The 19658-nt window shown below is 47.6% G+C and overlaps 1 protein-coding gene across 1 annotated transcript in view; it reads left to right on the top strand.

Annotated features, from left to right (window-relative positions):
- LOC119386438 (uncharacterized) overlaps positions 1–19658 on the top strand; it is a 466488-nt gene that overhangs the window by 87546 nt on the left and 359284 nt on the right. The window contains exon 7 of the mRNA XM_049413126.1: positions 15332–15424. Coding sequence (XP_049269083.1) covers positions 15332–15424 — 93 coding nt within the window. The remainder of the gene's footprint in view (positions 1–15331; positions 15425–19658) is intronic.

The following is a 19658-nucleotide window of genomic DNA, read 5'->3' as shown; positions in this document are numbered from 1 at the left end:
ATATTGGGCTGTAAAGAAGGTAGTCTTGAAGTCATGCACCAACCAGCCCAAATTCGTACCCTACTGTAGTCTATAACTTGCATTCCTTGAAGTACGCGCCGATTGGAAGCATCACGAGCAAATTGCAACCGAAGGTCAGAGATGCCGTCATGTTGCCGGATATCGTCATGTTCACTTCCGGGCGACAAGCGATGTTTTCTGGCTTTCCAGAAACCTGCGACGTGACAAGCGACGGCGATGGATGGCCCTTTGCGACAGCAAATCCTGTCGGCCGTCGCTCAAAACTCGCGTGCATGCAGTTGGGCCTTAAAGGATTGCAGCGATGACATGGACGACGATGTCATGGTAGCACTCGAAGATCGCGACGAGTCCGTGTCAGCCACAGATGCATTGGACTACTTGAGGAAACTCCGCATACTCACAGAAAAAAGTTGAACAGCGACCGAAGCAGCGCATAAAAATGCGGACGGTCTAGAATCGTTCGTGATGCAGAGTTTGTGCTGCACCCGTCAAAAAACGATTTCAAATAAACTATTTCAAATAAACATGCCTTGTCTGACGTTCACGTGTGCATTGTTGTGAGAAACGAGTTCAAGGACGTACCGTTGCAAAGGTAGGGCGTTTGCGTTACTGAAATTCTGTTGTTATGGTAAATTTTTGGGCTTTCACTGTAACGACCTTTCAGAATAATGAACATTTTTCCGCGGTCCCCTGAAGTTCGTTATACCGAGATTTCACTGTACCTCTGAAAGCAATTGCCCTAAACATGCGGCCCTTGCCTCAGCTCTACATGAAACAAAGGCGACGCAATCGGGATCGGGGCATGCAGGCACCTTCGATGATGATGAGTGCAAGAGACGCAGATCTCGAAGGCCTTAGTTTTGCTATTAAAGGGGTACTGACACAAAAATTTTGGCCTCGCGTTTTTTTGCTGCAATGTGTTGCTGGGGGCCTGTTGGTCATACACAGCACATCGTTTGCTGCAGCGCGCGACAGATAATTAATTACAGGCTCCTCATTACCGACCAGTGTCGGTTTCGGTTTCAATAACGACAAGCCTCCAGGTGCAATTATCACCACCTAGCGGCTGCAGCGCTCGATCATGTCAGCACACAGAAATGTGACGCAGTTCCGCGCTGTTCGCGTCGTCTCCTCGCATTCGCACGCTTGCCGCATTCGCACTCTTGCCACACGTGCTGCGCGATGTCGTCGCCATCGTCGTCCTCGTTGTCGTCGTCGTCCTCATCGTTGTCTGTTGGCGACGATTTCCTTGAGACACCAACAGCGCAGCGGCGAGCGCGTCAAAACAGAAATGACGGCTACGACGTCATCATAACTTGTTGTACCGGCTACAACGGTTACGTAGGGGAAGTAGGGGGTTCACCTCAGGTCACCTCCGAGGGTGTCAATGCAACAGGTGCGGCCTATAATGCTGGATCGCGCATGCGAACTTCAAAATTCATATAAAATACCTTCCAAGCTTTATTCGCTGTCGGTATTTTGCAGATGGTACACGCACGTACACGGAAATCGATCCAGCAGGCTATCTCGGCCGCATAATTTTGTGTCAGTACCCCTTTAATGTCTAAAATACGTCATAGCTACAGTCTTCCAACTTGAAGTACAGATCTCTGAGGTTGTGCTTTTGCTTGTGGTAACCTGAAAAACGTCATTGGTGTTGAGCACAAGGTTCTGCGTGAGATCGTAATGTAGCAAAGCAGAAAAAAAAGCAAATTGTGGCAACAAAATTCAGAGGTCCAGTGTGCAATCATTATGCGATGAAATTATGGCATTTTTTTTAACGCAAAAAAAAAAAGTATGGGCTACACCCGAAAAATTCCCACTTGAATGAAAAAAAGTGTGGCGCTTACATGAGTTTATACGGTATTTGGCTGCAGCAAAAGTGGGATAAAAAATAATACACTTTGGGCACTATTGCAACAGTTCAGTAGCTGTGTTTGGTTTTGCTGTTCGCTTTTCTGTGCCTCTGTTAATGAGATGGCTGGCATGGAATGGATGAACTTGCTGTTCTGGAGGCTGGAGATAGACGAACGTGGTGAAAAGGAGTCTGATGTTGCTGCTCTGTACAGCATCCCAGTGTGCACGCTGAGTACAATACTGATGAATGAGGCTGGCATTAGGGCCCGACAAACGCGCACAGCTGCACATGTTGAGGCAGCCCTCTCCTGCTCGGTTCATTCCTGTTTATGGCCCCATCATTGACACGAAAGTGAAAGTTGTTGCTTTTATGCTCAACAGATCTGACCTATGGCGTGGCTTTGGTTGGCTGCAGCACTTCTAATACTGTCACACCATCTCATCAGTGACTGCTATGTCACAGCAACATGGAACAAGGTCGTATCGAATATTCCAAGTTTCAAATATTCGCACCCCACTTGTTATGGCTAAACTACTCGGACTGCAATAATTCTGCGAAACAGGAGTGCATCGCGTCTCTGGACAATGGTGCATAGGTAAATATAGACCGGTATTTTATCATGGCCACGATAGAAGAAAATCGGCACTGGAATGGCAAGGAGAACGGTTGTTCTTCCTTGTCCTCCGTACCAGCCAGTTGTGCCGGCAAGCAGTTCATGTGCGAGCGAGGCAAATGCGTAAAGGGAAAAAGTGGCCTTTGTTACTTATTTGTCTGACGGTATGACAGCTTATGTGTCAGGCCAACTGAATCTGGCTTTATTACCGAGTCATTTGCCCAAAGCACCAACATCCCAACTGAGTGGTGCTGCACATAAGTCGGCAATTAAATGAAACACACTCAGGCTGATCAATAAAATATGCTTTTTGAGTATTGCCAACATCGACTTAGGCTCACCTAAATCCTGCTCAATTTGGCCCACTCATACACAAACTCGCCAAAATTTACTCGACCAAGATCACTTGGACTCAAATCGCCAATATTCTGCTCGTCCATGTTCGATCGGACTCGGACTTCCGAATATTTGACTCATCTGCGCTCACTTGTACTCACGAAAATTGAACTCACGAAAATTTTGCTCGTCTAGACTCGCTCAGACTCTGAAACGCAGGTTGGCTTAACCCTTTGAGGGTCGAATTTTTTCGTGAAATGCAGTCCAAAAATGTAATTTTGTTATTGCTGCAATAAATTTTTAATACGATTCTATTTCAGAAAAAAATAGTCTAAAATTTTTTTTGCGTGACCGTTAAGTGACAAACATTCATTTTTGTTGTTACATACACATGGTTTATTCGTGAGTAACATCAAGCAAAATCCTAAAGAAAACACGATTTTTTATAAAGGGAAATTATGTGTTGTATTAAACACAGCTCACAGACATACAAAACTACACTTGGGGAATAGTCCACATTGGAAGGATCGCTGCTCGACACACTAGCAGCAGAGCAACTGGCGCGCACTTTCATAGCGTAAGTGAACTGCGTCAGTGAGCGCACGGAAGAAAACCGTATGGTTGTGCTCCTATCCGGAAAGCAAAACGAGGGAAAAAGCTATAATAATCCATTGCCTTATCGCCAACGAGACTGAGTTAGTCTTTTAGAGTCCCCAAAACAGGAAACGCAACCACGGCGACGTCGTTTGTGTAATTTAGCGCCCGACGGAAACAGATGTAATCGCACTCCAGGGAGCTATAAACGAGAGAGTCGCAAGCAGTCACCCTTTGAGAGATTAGAAACCAGAGAGCCATCAGCTTTGCGGGCGCAAGAAGCGAAAACCACCCTAAGGATGAAACCGAAACCAGCGGCACCGCGCGCGCGCATTCTGATGCGCAAGGGAAAGCCGCTGCGCCGCTTTGGAAAGCAAAAAAGCAAAAAAAAAACCCCAACGGAGAGACATCGGCGCATGAAAAAAATTCCACGTATTCCCGAAGCGTTGCAGCACATTACAAGCAAGAGAAACTATCGAAAAAGGCGCGCGTTTTAAACATACAGGCAATGCCGTACATGTACGATGAAAACCCTTTGGTGCCTGTTAGGTGATATCCGGTGTTACCGGATATTGACGTTGGAAATGGCCCCAGCAAGTCCCTCCCAACCTACTGGAAGAGTCGACGAGGTGGTCCTATAGGCTGAAGAAATTCTGCCGGCCTTGTCGGCGGTGTCTTGCCTCGCTGACAGTCCCAGCATGTCCTCACGTAATGAGTGACATCGGCGGGAAGGCATGTTCAGCAGTACTTTTCTTGTATCCTCGTAAGCGTGTGGGAAAAACCGAGGTGGCCAACCATCGGGGGGTCGTGAAGGGCCTGCAGAACTTCTTGTCGCAGTGTCGAAGGTACAACGAGTAGGTAGTTGGCCCAGGCCAGCGAGAAGTTCTTTAGGAGGACGTCATTTTACAAGAAAAATTATGCCAATCCTCACCTGAATGCCTTGGGGACAATGGTAGCTTTGCCTTCCAAGTATCCTGCCAGTCCTCTCTGTTCAGGACCGCTTTGCTGTTGTTCAACGCAGTCATTGTCATATTTATGGGCTCCAGGAAGCTGTCTTTGTCGAGATCGTCATGCGGTGGTGGGTCAACAGGTGCACTGGACAAGCAGTCGTAATCAGAGTTCTTTTGGCCCGTCTTGTAAACTATGGTGACGTCGAATTCCTGAAGTCTGAATCTCCATTGTGCGAGGTGCCCTGAAGAGTCTTTTTCAAGTTTGCTAGCCAGCACAAGCCATGGTGGTCACTCATGACCTTGAAGGGCCTTCTGTACAGGTAGGGGCAATACTTTGATGTAGCCCAAATCATGGCACTTTTTTTCTGTTGCTGAATAACTTGATTTGGCCTTTGATAGCGACCGGCTAGCGTAAGCGACAACCCTTTCTCGATCTTCTGTCCATTGTACAAGCGAGAGGCACTGGGATTGGTACCTAGCATTTCCACCAGATCTCAAGTAATCGTGACTGGGAAGTACGCGGAACACAAGCTGGTACAGATGAACTCTTTATTGGGCGAACTTGTGCCCAGGAAATGAAAAGTCGGAATAGAAGCAATACACACTGTACATTGGTAGCGGTGATCACAGTTGGTAATCTAATGTGCATTAAGGCTGGTCGGCATTTATACATGTGGTATTGAAGATTACAGCATTATGGCTGGTAGATCCAAGGTCTTTCAGCGTTATTGCTGGAGGCCACATTACTTCCAGTATAAACTCTATTGTTTGCGTTGTGTGTGCAATTGTATTGGAAAAATTATTGGGCGTGTTCCGAGGCATCCTAGCGCAAGGGAGCGGTTACACGTGTAATAGGCCAGTTACATAACAATAGGAAAATAAATGCGTGTGGCAATATAATCGCTGAAAAAAACAACCTAAATTACAGATGAAACCAGAGTCCAATGACTTTTTGGTCATGAAATTTCTCCGTAACGCTATGGGGAGAGCTTGCTATGCTGCCACGCGGCGCCGCTAGGAGCACTCGAGGGACGTTGAGGAGAGCTAGGGGAGAGCTGGGGGCCCGAAGAATATGGCGGCATTGGCGTTCAGTCGGTTCAGTTTTCCTCATTTTTCTAAATTTGTGTGACTGACGGGTGTGAGAATTGTATGCGAGGACACGGATGGTGTATGTGAGCAACGATGCCCGAGATTTGCTGTGTACCTGGTTGCTGCTCCGGCTACAGAGGTACAAGCGGAAGGGTGTTGTTATTTAGTTTGCCGAGGGATGGCAATGAGAGGGATGAATGGAAATGTGCAATACCACGGCAGGAAATTGGGGGATTTACCTTCAATTCTAAAGACGTTAGAGTGTGCGAGAAACATTTTGATGCCACCGACTGAAGTAACGTAGAGTACTGGGCGAGTTTGAATGGACGTTATTCGAATGGATGACTTTCTAGTGAATGGCGAAAATGTGTCTTTGCAAGGCGAGAAAGCAGTGCTGCGGGCCGATGCTGTTTCTTTCTTGCTTGCTAGCTGCCAGCTTGTGAGTTTTTTTAGGTTCTTTCCAGCTTATTAAGTGCTTCACATTCTTTCCTTGTTTGGCGTTGTTAAAAAGGCATATTTTTTTAACTTGAAAGTGTTTTACGCCGGGGTCCACCACGGCTCCACTGACGTGTTTTCGTCACGGATATGACGTAAAATAGGAAGACTAACAGATGACAAAGAAAAAAACTAGACGAAAAAGTTCCGTCACCAGGAGTCAAACTTACGACCCCTCACTCTGCAGCGCGCTGCGCAAAACGATTAGGCCACAGACGGCACGTTCTTCGCCATGCTAACGGTGAGCTATTTATGTACACCATTTGCCGGTGGTGGTACAGAGATCGGTGGTACATTAGAGTGTTTTTGTTATCACTAGTGAGATGGCGCGAAGGGCTTGAGAGCGCGCTTTAAAGATGCCCCACGCGTCGCGATGAGTGCGCGCTTCTACAGGGCACGGTCCCTCGTTTCGTTCGCGCATTTATCTCTTGATGGCGGTGGTTTGTACGTCTTGTGCTCTGACCACAAGTTTGCTTTGAGAGTACGAAGGTCACTTCGCTCACTGCAGCGGCCGCTTTTGCGAAGGAGTGCGCTGCTCACACAAAAATTACACCATCTCCCGCTAAAGGGGACCATGAGGCGATGCGAAGCCGGAGCACTTGCACGATCGCGTTCCGTTGGCGTTCGTTGGGCATGCTACTGACCTCGCGTCGTGGAACGCGAAGAGGGACGCTACGCGCGTCGTATCTTCCATCTAGCCTGGCCGTTAATTCTCACAGGGTGAGCGGGGAATGCGGTCGACAGGCGGGCGAGAGGTGGGCAGCGTGGGAGAGGAGAGAGAAGCGGAGGGGACGCGCATGCGCTCGAGCTCATCGCGGCGTTGCGCAGGAGAGAATTTCGGCATGTCTAGCCCGCGTTTCAGAGGAAGAGTGGAAAGGGGGAGGGGAGAGGGGAAGGGGAGAGGGAAAGTGTAGAGGGGAGGGTGAGTGGAGAGGAGGTGTGTGGAGAGGGTATGCGCATGCGCAGTGACGGTGGTCACGCCGCACACCACCACCACCGGATTGAGCTCCGTCTTAAGATACTTCGCATCTAAAAAATTACACCATCTCCCACTAAAGGGGACCATGAGGCAATACGAAGCAGCGTTTCGGCATGTCGAGCCCGCGTTTCAGAGGGGGAGAGGAGAGGGGGAGATGGGAGAGGAGGTGTGTGGACAGGGTTTGCACATGTGCAGTAAGGGTGGTCACGCCGCACACCACCACCACCGCCACCGAATTGAACTCTGCCATAAGATGTTTCGCATCTAATAAGTTACAACAGTGTGAGGTAGTTCGCGCTCATCCTGTGTATGTTTGTTCCGTGCATCCTTTCTGTTTCAGCAGCGCATTGCAAGTTTCGAGCTGCTTGCCGTTCTTCACGTGATATTACAATTTGTTGCTATAGCATTCATTCCTTTGTTGTTGGGGCGAAATAATGCCCAACAAACGCTCAACTACGTCTGAGTAGACAAGTTTCGCTTTTGTGTTTATACTGATTCCTACAACAGACGGATCAGCCATGTTTTTTAATTTTCATTGACTGAATGTCACTAAGTTAATTTTTTATTTTTATATTGTACTTCAGAGTTTGCCTTGTTCTTTGCATTAGCTTGGTCCCTTCATGTACTAGCCTCGCAGAGAGTTTTCCTGCGCTAAGAAAATGACATGCATAGCTTAGGACGCGTTATTCGAAGGTCGCAGGTTCGGTCCCTGCCGGCGGCAAGTTATCTTTTCGTCCACTTTACTTTCTTCACATTTATATTCTAAATACTACAGATAACACCCCCTATACTTTCCTTGGCGTCATTGTCTGTTAGTTCTCAATATTGTGTCTAACAAAGAAAACGAGCCCTTAAGAGTCATCTTCTTTCCTTCATGCATAGCTTTCTGCTTTCTGAGCTAATTTTCCAATAAAAGCATTTCTCTCTTTCTCTTTCAATTGTGGCATTCTTGCTTTGTTTACTGTGAATTAGTGTCTCGACGGTGTGATGTTCTCAAACATATGCATTGAAATAAGCAATTATAAAGAAGTATGGACGCAATGGGTGTTAGTGTTTCCTCAGCTCGACATGTTTTTGGGTATTTTGCCCATGTTATGTTTTTCGCATTCTGAATAAATCGAAAGCGAAGCCGAGCTCTGCTTGTGAACACATGTGCTCATTTTCTCTACATTAGTGAAACACTGTTTCATTTCATTTAATCAAGTCTCCCTTGTGTAGTCTTCATCAAGAAATTTGTTGCATCATGCGGTGTAAACGTAGTCCATCTAAGCAGTCAAAGTAACCCACGTTGAGATTTGTGAAAAGGTGCCACCATTGCGAAGATTGGAGATACCCGAATGCCCTTGCGACGCTGCACCATGTAACCCGTGACACACTTTCGCTCGTGCAATGTCCACGTAACATGAAGTTGTCAAAGTTACACGTAGAAAATGGTTGCTGAAGAGCGGAAGTGATATTCTCGAGCATACGCATTTGGGATACGATCACGCGCGACTCGCCCCGTCCGTGAAGAAAACTGCCACCCCGCTAAAGGCTTAACAAGCTCAAGTCTTCGCAGTGCACGGAACAATCGCGGTACAATACGATATGCGAAATCTCGTGAAAGTGATAAGCGTCCCTGAAAGCGACAGCTGCTCGCGGCTATCATGTACTACGTCGCACACTTGCGCTGATTAGTTTGTGTTTTGTCCTAACTTGAGACATGCGCTGGTATGTTCACCGCCACTCATAATCGCACCATCTCGCATGGCGGAACGGTCTTTGAAAGATAACGCCCGGCGTAATGGCAACCGAAGGTGAAGTCCCCAAGATCCGTCGAGTCCACACAAAGATGGCGGCGAGCGCGCATCATCTCGTTTTGGCGTCTGATAACCAGAAACCTTCCAGATATCTTCCAGAACATTTTTTTCTCGCAGCTTCTGACGACCCGCTGGTAGGCAGAATTGTGCAGCCAGAGAAAAACGAACGCCAACTGGAATTGCGCTGCGCGATGGTCGAAGCAACCCGAAAACGAACGCACTCCGGGAGAAAAGTGGGGGGGATATTATCGGCCATATTCACTGGGCACAATGACGGCGTTGCTATGGTTACGTGTCGCGGCGTGTTGTGCAGCGGCGGCAATGCGGCGGCGGCATGCACGTTTCCGTAGGTCTTGTACTGAACCGTGGCGGACTGGAGGAGTGACAGCCTTCATTCTTTGGGCCGCATTGTTAGTTCCCCCGGCTGTTGTGCGAGCCATGGGGTCTGGACCATGGTGTGTGGAACGAGTGTGCATCTATGTACCGTGCTACAAATAAAGGATTTGCAATGCTCAGGAAAATCGTGCCAAGTGCTACAGAAAATACTTTTTTTTTTTTGACAGCCGTTTTACAGATTTCGACGGCCAGCGTCGCCACCTGCCTTTGGGTCGGTGTGTGGTTGACAGAGAGCGGCGATCGAACAATTAGGAGAAAACGCAGAGGGTACAATTGAGCAATGCACAGAAAGCGCGTAGGGGGAAAGGCACTGGGGAGAAGCCGCCGTCGCCGTGCGGCCGCTGTCTGCCACTTGTGCTTCACAAGCACATGAGAGGGCCCTTTTTGCACACCTGAATGATAGTTTCTGACTACAAAACATATCATGCGACAGCAGTTTTCCGCTGTGCTGAACGTTGCTGCCGAATAATCATATTTTCCTGGAACGTATGAACCGGTACGTATTACACACAGCTGTATTGGGTTATTTTTAATTTTCGCGATTTCGAGTGTAGGAGCCGGGAAAACGTACTAAGCGGGCACTTATCAACGAGGTTCCACTGTATTCACGCGGCACACGGACGCTACCTTGTGAAAGCTTCGTCATTCCAATTTCAATCGTTGCTGAAGCTCTGTGAGGTCGGCTGCAGTGGAGTGAAGTTAGCTTTTAAAAACTGTAAATGCAGGAATGTACAGCTTTTCTTTTTTGTAATGCGGCCGTGTTAAGCTCCCGCGGTGTATACGGTCTGACTGTAAATAGCGGTATGGGCGCTGGCTCAACTCTTGCTGTGAGACTTCATTTTGAATGTTGGTGGGTTTGTAAGTTTAGTGCAGTGTCACAAGTCTAAGTAAATATCCCGTGCCTGAATAAAAACCCTCGTGCTTGCCTGCAGGAGGTAAGGAACCGCGCTGGAACAACACATACAGCTAATATTGCTGCATAGGCACGACTAGGTCCATTGCAGCCTTGATATCTTTAAAAAATATGCGAAAGTTTTTTACATGCATATGCTACAACCACATTGTATTTCAGGTGAAGTATGAGCGGTAGTTGAATTATTCTGGTTTGGTGCAAGTTAAACCATTGCCTCGAACCGGTACAGCATTCAGCCGAGTGCAGTGGGCCTGCACGGATGCCCCTGCGTTGATCGCGGCGACCCTAGCGGCCGCTTCTGTCCCTGTATGAAGCTGCGGGCAGAGTTTCGTGACCAGGAAAACATTGAAGGACTCTGATGAAACTTACAAACTTACTGTTCAAACATGCTTAATGATGCGGGCTTCCTTGTGGCACCACCGCAAACGCAAAAGGTGCTATGCTGACCAAGATTTTGTACACTGTATGGCACATTGAGATTTTACAGTTGCAATTTTCCATTGTGCATGCACTGTGGGAATCGAGAGCACCCTCCCCTTTGGCGCCCCGTTCCCTAGCTAGCGTGTTGTGCCGGCCCGACGTGGCTCAGTCGCCGGGAACCTCCGTTAAATGGCAACATGGTGGCCGGGGCTATGACGCCAGGCTTTATTGTGCGATGCAGGCCATGCTTCCCTCTCCCTCCCAGGTGTTCAGATGTCTGGGTGCTGGTTCTCATTGGCCACCAGTTACAGCCCCTGGGCCCCCTATCCCCTAGAGCTCGCTGCTGGCTGGCGCTTGCTCGCCGCAGAGAGATGCTCGCATGCCTGCAACGAGACTGTCACGCACTGCCTTTGTGGGCGACTTCTTGATGGCGTGGTCGGTGGTCCCCCATTGTGTGGTAGCCGTAGCACCGTAGGCAAGCATACTCGATCGGTCTTGTGGAGTTACCCTGTATGGCCCGCGATCCTGTAATTGTCGCACTGTGCTGCATCTTGGGTTAATAAACCTGTGTTTATTGACAACCTGCCTTGAGTGCCTTTCTGCGCCTTGTTGGAGAGTTGACGAAACCGGCCGTAGTGTCTTTGTGCGCTACGGTGGTAGAGGAGTGTTGCATTCCGTCGCTGTCGTGCTCGTGGTAAGCTTTGTGCAAGCCTATCTCTCCAGCGCAATGTTTCATTGAAAATGTGGCAATCTGAAACAAAGCTGCAACAATTTGTGTGTTATACATGCCATCTATTGTCTTGATGTAATAGTTTATGTTGCTTTTCAAGTACAGTCACTGGGAAGCGTTTCTTTGACTGGGCAGTGTTATATACCGCAGTAGCTGGCGCCGTCCATGTGGCACGAAAACTTAAGAATGTGTCCAGCCTGGCCACTTTGGAAAGGGGGGATCTTAGAATAAACATGTCTGCCTGGTGTGTGTATGTGTTATGTGTATGCTGAATCCAACTCATCGGACGCAACCCGGAGCGCATATTACGGCGTAGCATGGTGTCAGAAGTGGTTTCTCCTGGCTAACAGTAATTATATTTTTCTGAGCGATGGCGTCGTTCCTGCCAACAGTTTGCCATTCTCGTTGAGCTCCAATCCAGCAGAGGACTGGGGAGAATGGAGGCTAGAGTTTGACATCATTGAAGTAGCTGCGAAATACCACAAGGAAGATAATAAGACCTGGCTCGCACTGCTACGCTACGTCGGAGGGCCGGATCTCTTTCAGAAGTACCAAATCCTCGTGTTTTCATCGGCGGAATGGAAATACAAAGACGTCGTGGAATGCCTTGACCAGCACTTTGCCAAGTATCACAACAAGACTCATGCACTATGTTTTCCACAACATGAGCCAGGCACCAGCTCACACTTTCGAAGCATTTGCACATGCAGTTGCCAAGCCAGTGGATCAATGTTCATTTGGCAGCGCACGCAACCGTATGATCACGTATCGGTTGGTCCTTGGAATTAATGACAGCACACTCAGAGAATGACTCCTACGTGAGAAAATGCTTACGCTGGAGAGCGGGATGGGCCAATGCATGGTGGCGCAATTGTCGAACATGGATGCACAAGAAATGCAACCGCAGAAAAGCGAGGTGTTAGCACTGGATCATCGCAACCAGCCAGTCTCGCAACATGTTGACAAGCGGAAAAAACCCCGAGGAGGCTCACCGTCATACCATTAGCTACCACAGCACCAACCTAATGCACAAAGAGCCTGCTTGAGGTGCGGTCAGCAGCACCAGCCACGACACTGTCCAGCATTTGGCCAACAGTGGCACAACTGTGGAAAATTCAATCACTATGCAGCATTGTGTCGGCAGCCACAGCCACTGCACCCATACCAGCCAAACCAACCATGTGTTGTGTGAGCACTGCATGAAGACAATGAAGATGTGCCACACTCGTTGGATGTGCTGACAGTTAGTGCTGTCCACCGCACACCATCATGGCTCCAGACAGTCAAGGTGGATGGACATGATCTCTCATTGAAACTGGATGCTCGTTTCGATGTGAACCTCATCTCCGCAGATGAACTGCATAAATGGGCCAATCCCCCAGTGCTCACTGATGCGAGTGCGTGTGTAACCACCTACACTGGTGAACCACTGCCATTGCAGGGAGAGTGTCTTCTTAAGTGCTTCTCATCAGGCACATCAACAACACTGAAACTCTGTGTAATTGATTTTCCAGCTCCTCCCATCTTGGGGCTATATGCTTGCCACAAGGTGAAGTTCATTCAGCGTGTCAACGAACTGGAGTGTAGCCCAACTGTCAACAGGCAAGCAAGAAATGAGACGCTACAAAGCATCATTGAAGTGATGTATTTGAGGGTACAGGATGTCTCCCAGGAGAATTCACAATAATTCTCAGTGCAAATGCACAACCATTCATAGCTGCACCACGTAAAATCCCATCGGCCAGGCAAGACAATGTCAAACAAGAATTACAGCGCCTGGAGGAAGAACATGTGATCACAAAGGTCACTGATTGGGTCAGTTCAGTGGTTGTCGTCACCAAAAAGGACGGCTCTCTTCAGATTTGCCTTGACTCCCGAAAGTTCAACGAGTTTGTGCACCACCTGTCCTGTGTCCCTGTTTCGACCTACCGTCCTCGTCTCATCATCTGCAGCACAACAAGGAAACCATGAATATCCAGCCAAAGCCATACCTGCCAAGTCTCCCGGATTACCCGGGAGACTCCCGGATTTTGAATGTTTCTCCTGGTTGTACGGGTCATAGGAAAATCTCCTGGAAATCCAGTTTTGCCCCGCGCGTCCAGTGCATTGCGCGCCCCGTGCGTCACGGTGACGCGAGGTGGGACGTTTCGCGTAGAGATGCGCTACACGCAATTTAAAAATTGATCCTAAATGTGTTATAGGTTATATCAGCGCCATTAATATTTCGTATATGATGCATTTGTGTACACACAAATCTATCCCACAGGTTATCTCGCCTTCAAAACTTTGTGTCACTACTGCTTTAAGTGGAGACCCCAGCACTTAAAGGGTAGCTGTTACCGATGTCTGTCGAGATAGCGTGTTTGCCAGCACTCGCGACCGTCCCCGTATCAACGGCGCCCCTTATGGTCCCTTGCCCGACGAAATAACTGGTAAGCAAGCGACGACAGGCCTCGCACGCGGAGCGATGTTATTGCACGAGCCCTTCGCGCGACGATGACGGCCGGGTCGTATCATCTCTGCTTCAACCGCGTTCGTCCCTAGCGCTAGCGCGCATTTACTCGCACGTGAAACAGACGATGCGTAAGCGATGTTATTGGTTTGGACTCTGTACAGATCAGCGGCGACCGCAAAATCCCGCTGACAGTGTCTACATCGCAGTACCCCCCCCCCCCCCCCGTTGAGTAGATCTCCCGGATTCCGTTTCTCCAAACTTGGCAGGTATGCAAAGCCCATCATCAAGGGCTTCAGGCACATCACAACATACAGCATAAGCATGAGGACCAACACACATCACAGCATGAAACCACTTGAATACGGGGTCTGGTTCAGACTGAACAGTGAATGGAAATTGGGCAGTGTCACTGCTTTGGGTGATCGTTTGTTCATCACTGAAGGCCCCAATGGGGGTCAATATCGCAGGAACCGCTTCCATCTAAGAGAAGCACACCTCCGCCCCTTGGACCCAGAAGCATTGTCTCAAGCATGCCATCCTCAGGCAAGGCACGTGGAAAACCTCTACCCTCTCCCAAGCACGAGTGAGACTCCTCAGCCAGCACATGAACCCTGCAGCACCAACAGCTCTCTGCCAGCCCCCATCACTACCCTATCTGGAAGAAAAGTTTGTCCCCCACCAAAAATGGACTTGTGAAAAAAAAAATGCAAAAAAGCAAAAAAGGGTTGTGTTATATACAGCAGTAGCTGGCACCCTCTATGTCGCATGAAAAGTTTAGATGTGCCTAGCCTGGCCACTCTGCTAAGGGTTGGGGGGATCTAGTAAGAATAAATATGTCTTCCTGATGTGCATACGTGTTGTATGTGTGCTCAACCGGCTCATCTGACACGACCCAGAGCGCATATCCATCGTTTTCTGTCTTCTCTTTATGCTGAGTTCTTGCGCTATAAAAGTAATTAAACATACTTGAATTTTAGCCTACTGCATTCACTGTGGACGAGGTTGTTTGTTCTTGTTAGCTTTAGTCTGCAGGGTTTCGGGTGGCATGCCATCACGAAGGCTTGCCTTTGACATGTCTGCGCTGTAGATAACATGGAGGTTGAGTGTGAGAGATCACATTCATGAGCTGAACCAATGACATTCATTTGCTGCTAAGATAGCAGTATGAGCTGTTCTATAAAAGCATGCCTGATTTGCAAGTGCACCTACTAGTAGCAGCTTCAAAAGCTAATAACTTTGTAGACAGTGATGATGGTGTCAAGGTCCTTTATGCCATATCTGCATTCTACGGCGATGCATGTCATGAATGAGTAATTTTGGTGTAGTGCAGCCAGCAAACTTGTAGATGCTGTGCTCTAGATGTAAACTTGTATGATGCTTGTTTGGGCCATTTTCTCTGGATACAAACTGAACAGCCAGATAAGAACGGTAATGGGCACTTGACGCACACGCACATGGTTTTATTGCGGTACAGAGGCTTCTCCAGTGCCTTCCCGAACTTTGTGTTCAATTGACTCTCTGGCCTTTTTCGTTTGTTTTGTTTTTTTGCCCTTCATTCCCTTTGGTATTGTTACCCTTGAAAATTTCCCAAGGCTGATGAAATTTTCATGCAGGGACATCTGCAGTGTGAGTGTGGCCTAAACCACGATAAGGTGCCGTGATATTCGATATGTTTTTGTGCAGTGCATTGGACCTCAGCTGAGCCACTGGATGGATGGCTCCCAGGGTTGTGCTGCACTTCAGGTCTGGACTCTGATTGTCCAGTGGATGGGTGAGGTAAGTGTTGCCATCTTCTGCGAGTATACTTCTGTGCAGGGGCGTAGCCAGGGGGGGGGCTTATGGGGCTTCAGCCCCCCCCGAAATTTTTCGTGCTCTCATACACCACCAACCAGCGGCGTCACCCGGGTGGTGGGATTTATTGGGCTTCAGCCTGATTATCATTTATTTAATTATTTATCTTTTTATGACCCTCAAAATGTTAGCAGAAGCAAGTTTGATATCGGGCTCTACACAGATGGCTCAAAAGTGGATGATGACACAAAACATCAACTGCTAGCTTCTCCTTGGATTCCTCCGCCATGCTATATGTTTAAGTCTATGAACGATTTTAAGCAGAAACGAATGTTTACGTGGCTTGGCTGGACAGGTACCGATGGCTTAGCTTCTCAGCGCTTCAAGAGGGTGCGTTTTGCCGAGTGTGTGTCCTTTTTAGCAGAAGTGAGATTGGCAAGGGCCAACATGCGCGCACTAAGGCCCTCGTATCCAAGCCATTTCAAAAGTGGAAGCACGCCCTCGAAGTCTTCGGTGCACATGAAGTCACTAAATATCACACTGACGCTCATCTGGTAGCCGATAGTTTTCTTCAAACCTTCTCAGGATGTGTGCCCAGTGTTGTTGATCAGCTGGACCATGGCAGGCAAATTCAAATAAGAGAGATCCGAAGGAAGTTACAGCCTATTGTTGAGACAGTTCTCTTTTGCGGGTGGCAAGGTGTGGCTCTCCGTGGACATAGAGACAGTGGTCCCATGGATTCAAGCACAGCCTCCTCTACAAATACAGGCAACTTCAAAGAGCTGCTTCACATGCGCGCGGATTGTGGCGACACAGATAAAAAAAAGCATTTGGAAAGTTGCCCAAATAAGGCCTCATATTTTAGTTTATATGTACAAAACCACATTATAGAAATCTCTGCTGCAATCATCAAGGAAAGCCTAGTCGCAAAAGTAAATGCTGCAGGCTGCTTCTCCGTACTTGCTGATGAAACGACGGATGCTGCGGGTATCGAGCAGCTTACTGTTTGTGCAAGGTACCTTAATAAGGATGCGAACGGAATCGAAGAAGTGTTCTTAGGCTTTGTGCCAATTCACGACCAAATGGCCGGGCCCTGGCCGACACAATCATAAGGCTCCTTATAGAAATGGGAATTAACATGCAGCATCTCCGTGGTCAAGGCTACGGTGGTGCAAGTTCGATGGCCGACAAAACGAATGGTGTTCAAGCTGCTGTCCGTGAGAAATATCCAGCCGCACTCTATGTACTCACAGCGCGTGTCACTCCCTTTATATAGTTGTGTGTGCAGCATGCTCCATCACAGACATTCGAAACTGTTTTGGGACTCTGAAGGCGACGTCAGCCTTTTTCCGTAAATCTTCTAGCCGCTCACACGTTTTGCGAAAAGTGATAAGTTTGAGCTGTCCTGAGCCTACAAGGCAGCGCCTTTTGGGACTATGCGAAACGCGCTGGGCCGAGAAGCACGATGCAGTGCTTTCATTTGTGAGCCTCTTTGAGCCGTTCATCGCAGCACTAGAGGAGATTAAGTTTAACGGAAATGGCGAAAGTCGAATGCAGGCAAACAGTATAATGTTGGCACTCTTTTCACCAGCGTTCCTTGTAAGCCTGCATGTGACGGAACACGTGTTAGCACTGACTTTGCCACTGTCAAAGAAGCTGCAGACGAGGAGTATCGACATGAGCGCTGCCATTGACGACACAGAAGTGATACAGCAGATAATTGAAAGTGACCGCAAGAACACGAATGTTTCTTTCTCAAAAATATTTGCACAAATGCAGGCATTGGCAGAAAAACTGAATGTGGAGATCACCAGCCGTCGAGCCGGTGTCCGGAAGCAAAACCTTGGGAGCAATGCATTCGAAAGTGCGGAAGAATATTTTCGCAGAACCCTGTTCATTCCGTTCATGAACCACGTACTAGCCCAGTTAAACCAACGGTTCGAAAAGCACAGGGCACTTCTAAAGGACTTTTCATTAATTGTATCATCCGCAATACCACCAATGCAAGATGATCGGGAGAAAGGAGCAGAAAATCTCCTGACCGTTTTTGCGCATGACGTCGAAACGAGGGCTGGTTTTGGAGAACTGCGACTATGGTGGACAAAGTGGGCGAACAAAGCAGCAAACCAGAGCCCCGGTACAGGAACCGATGCCCTCTCTCATTGCGACAGCAGGTTCTGTGCGAATGTGTACAAGCTACTCCGGATTCTAGTCACCCTTCCAGTGACCACTGCCAGCGCAGAGCGAACGTTTTCAAGCATGAGGTTACTTAAGAACTACTTACGCTCCACGATGTCTGAGGAACGCATGGTTGGCCAGGCACTTCTGTACGCCCACAGAAATGTCGACATCAGCGTGTCGGAAGTCATTGACCGCTTCGCTAAGCTTCCTCGCCGGGTCAACGTTGTCCTTTGATACCGAGCAGGACAAAAATCAGCGCAAACGAAAGGAAAAGACACTACTGTTCCAGAGTTCAGGTCAATGAGCCCGTAATTCTGACGCAATATTATTGTTCACCACCTTTTAAAGCCGTGAGGATTTTGTACCTTTTAGCAGTTAACACTGTGACCTAATATAAACATAAGAATACGGGCATCAGGTGGACATTACCAGCCAATCGACAGCTTCACCTTGTTCACTGAGAGATCGGCATACGCGGCGTTACCAAACAAATTCAACTATTGGGAAGCCGTACTAACAGCATTGTTTGTTACTTTCATTTGTCGTTTTTGTTCTTCATTGCTTTTTCAACTAGAAGCGGCAACCTTCCTTTAAATTGAGTGCACAATAGTGGTTCGCACTTTTAAAACAGTTTCGAAGTAGTTTCTTTCGTTATTTCTGCGCTCTTCCTTTATAGTTCTGTTTACATGGTGCGTCCGAGACAGCAGCTTGGCCCAAGGACATATCAGTTGGCCATTATGTATAGTGATCATTGCTTAGTTCCGTTTATTGATTGCATATTTAAATGTACATTTGTGAAGTTTTGCGTAAGCATACTGCGCACTGTTTCCGGTGACTTATATTTTGCCCGTATTCGAGGTGTACATTCCCATTCTTGCTTTTCCCTGGCCGCATCACTTGTGCAAAAAGATGAACATTTTGCGTAAAAAATCTGCATTAAAATCCTGGTTATTTCGTGGACTTCATTTTTTTTGTTATCAGGCACCTCTTCAGTTCAAAGCTGATGCAGTCCCGAAGTTTACGTGATATTTGCCGTACCTGTTACACACACACACAAACACAAATATTGAAAAGATTGAAGACAGTTATTCCTGGAAAGATTTTTCGGGCATGCCAACATAATATTTTTACGAAAAAACACATTTCTTACTCGTTCTTAACAGAGGGCAGCATTCAAGAAGTGATTTGCAGCATCTAATACAAATTGTCACTGGTAATACATATTAATGGTAATACCAGTGACAATGTATGTACATGGTAATACATGTACATACCCACGCCGCTTTTGGAAAATTATGAAACCGGACGACAAAACCACAGTCTCTCTTTGTGACACTTCTGGATCCCCCGTTGCCGACTGCGACGTTCCATCCGTCAACTCTGCATTTTGTTCCGTCTTTACTAACGAACCTAACAACGAACTTCCTGATTTTCCGCATTTTGCTTTTCCGCCAAAGCCAAAGATTGCATTCAATTCAGAGGGAATTGTAAAAGTTATTAACCAATTAAAGAGCTCTTAGTCATGCGGTATAGATGGCATAAACGCCAAAATTCTGAAAAATGCTAAACATGTATGCAGTTCCATATTGTCAATCATTTTTCAGCAGTCACCCGACACAGGTGAAGTCCCATTAGACTGGAGAGTTGGGAAGGTCTTTCCGGTCTTCAAGAAAGGTGACCGCTCATTTGCAGGTTACTACCGACCAATCTCGCTCCCTAGTGTTTGTTCAAAGATCATGGAACACGTCATCTTTTCTCATGTTGCTACATTTTTATCATCCGTAAACTTCTTTCACCCAAACCAACATGGCTTTCGTAAAGATCACTCATGCGAGACCCAACTAACATTATTCCTGCACGACATTCACCTTCATATGGACCGTAACATCCCAATTGACACACTGTTCTTAGATTTTGAAAAAGCCTTCGATAAGGTACCCCACTCCCGTCTCCTTCAAAAAACCTCGCGTCTAAACCTTCATCGGCACATTTTAACTGGATTAAAGCATTCCTAACAAACCGTAAACAATTCGTGCAT

This window comes from Rhipicephalus sanguineus, chromosome 3 (genome assembly GCF_013339695.2).
Source record: "Rhipicephalus sanguineus isolate Rsan-2018 chromosome 3, BIME_Rsan_1.4, whole genome shotgun sequence".
NCBI classification, from domain to species: Eukaryota; Metazoa; Arthropoda; class Arachnida; order Ixodida; family Ixodidae; genus Rhipicephalus; species Rhipicephalus sanguineus.
This window is presented reverse-complemented; position numbering and strand designations above follow the sequence as displayed.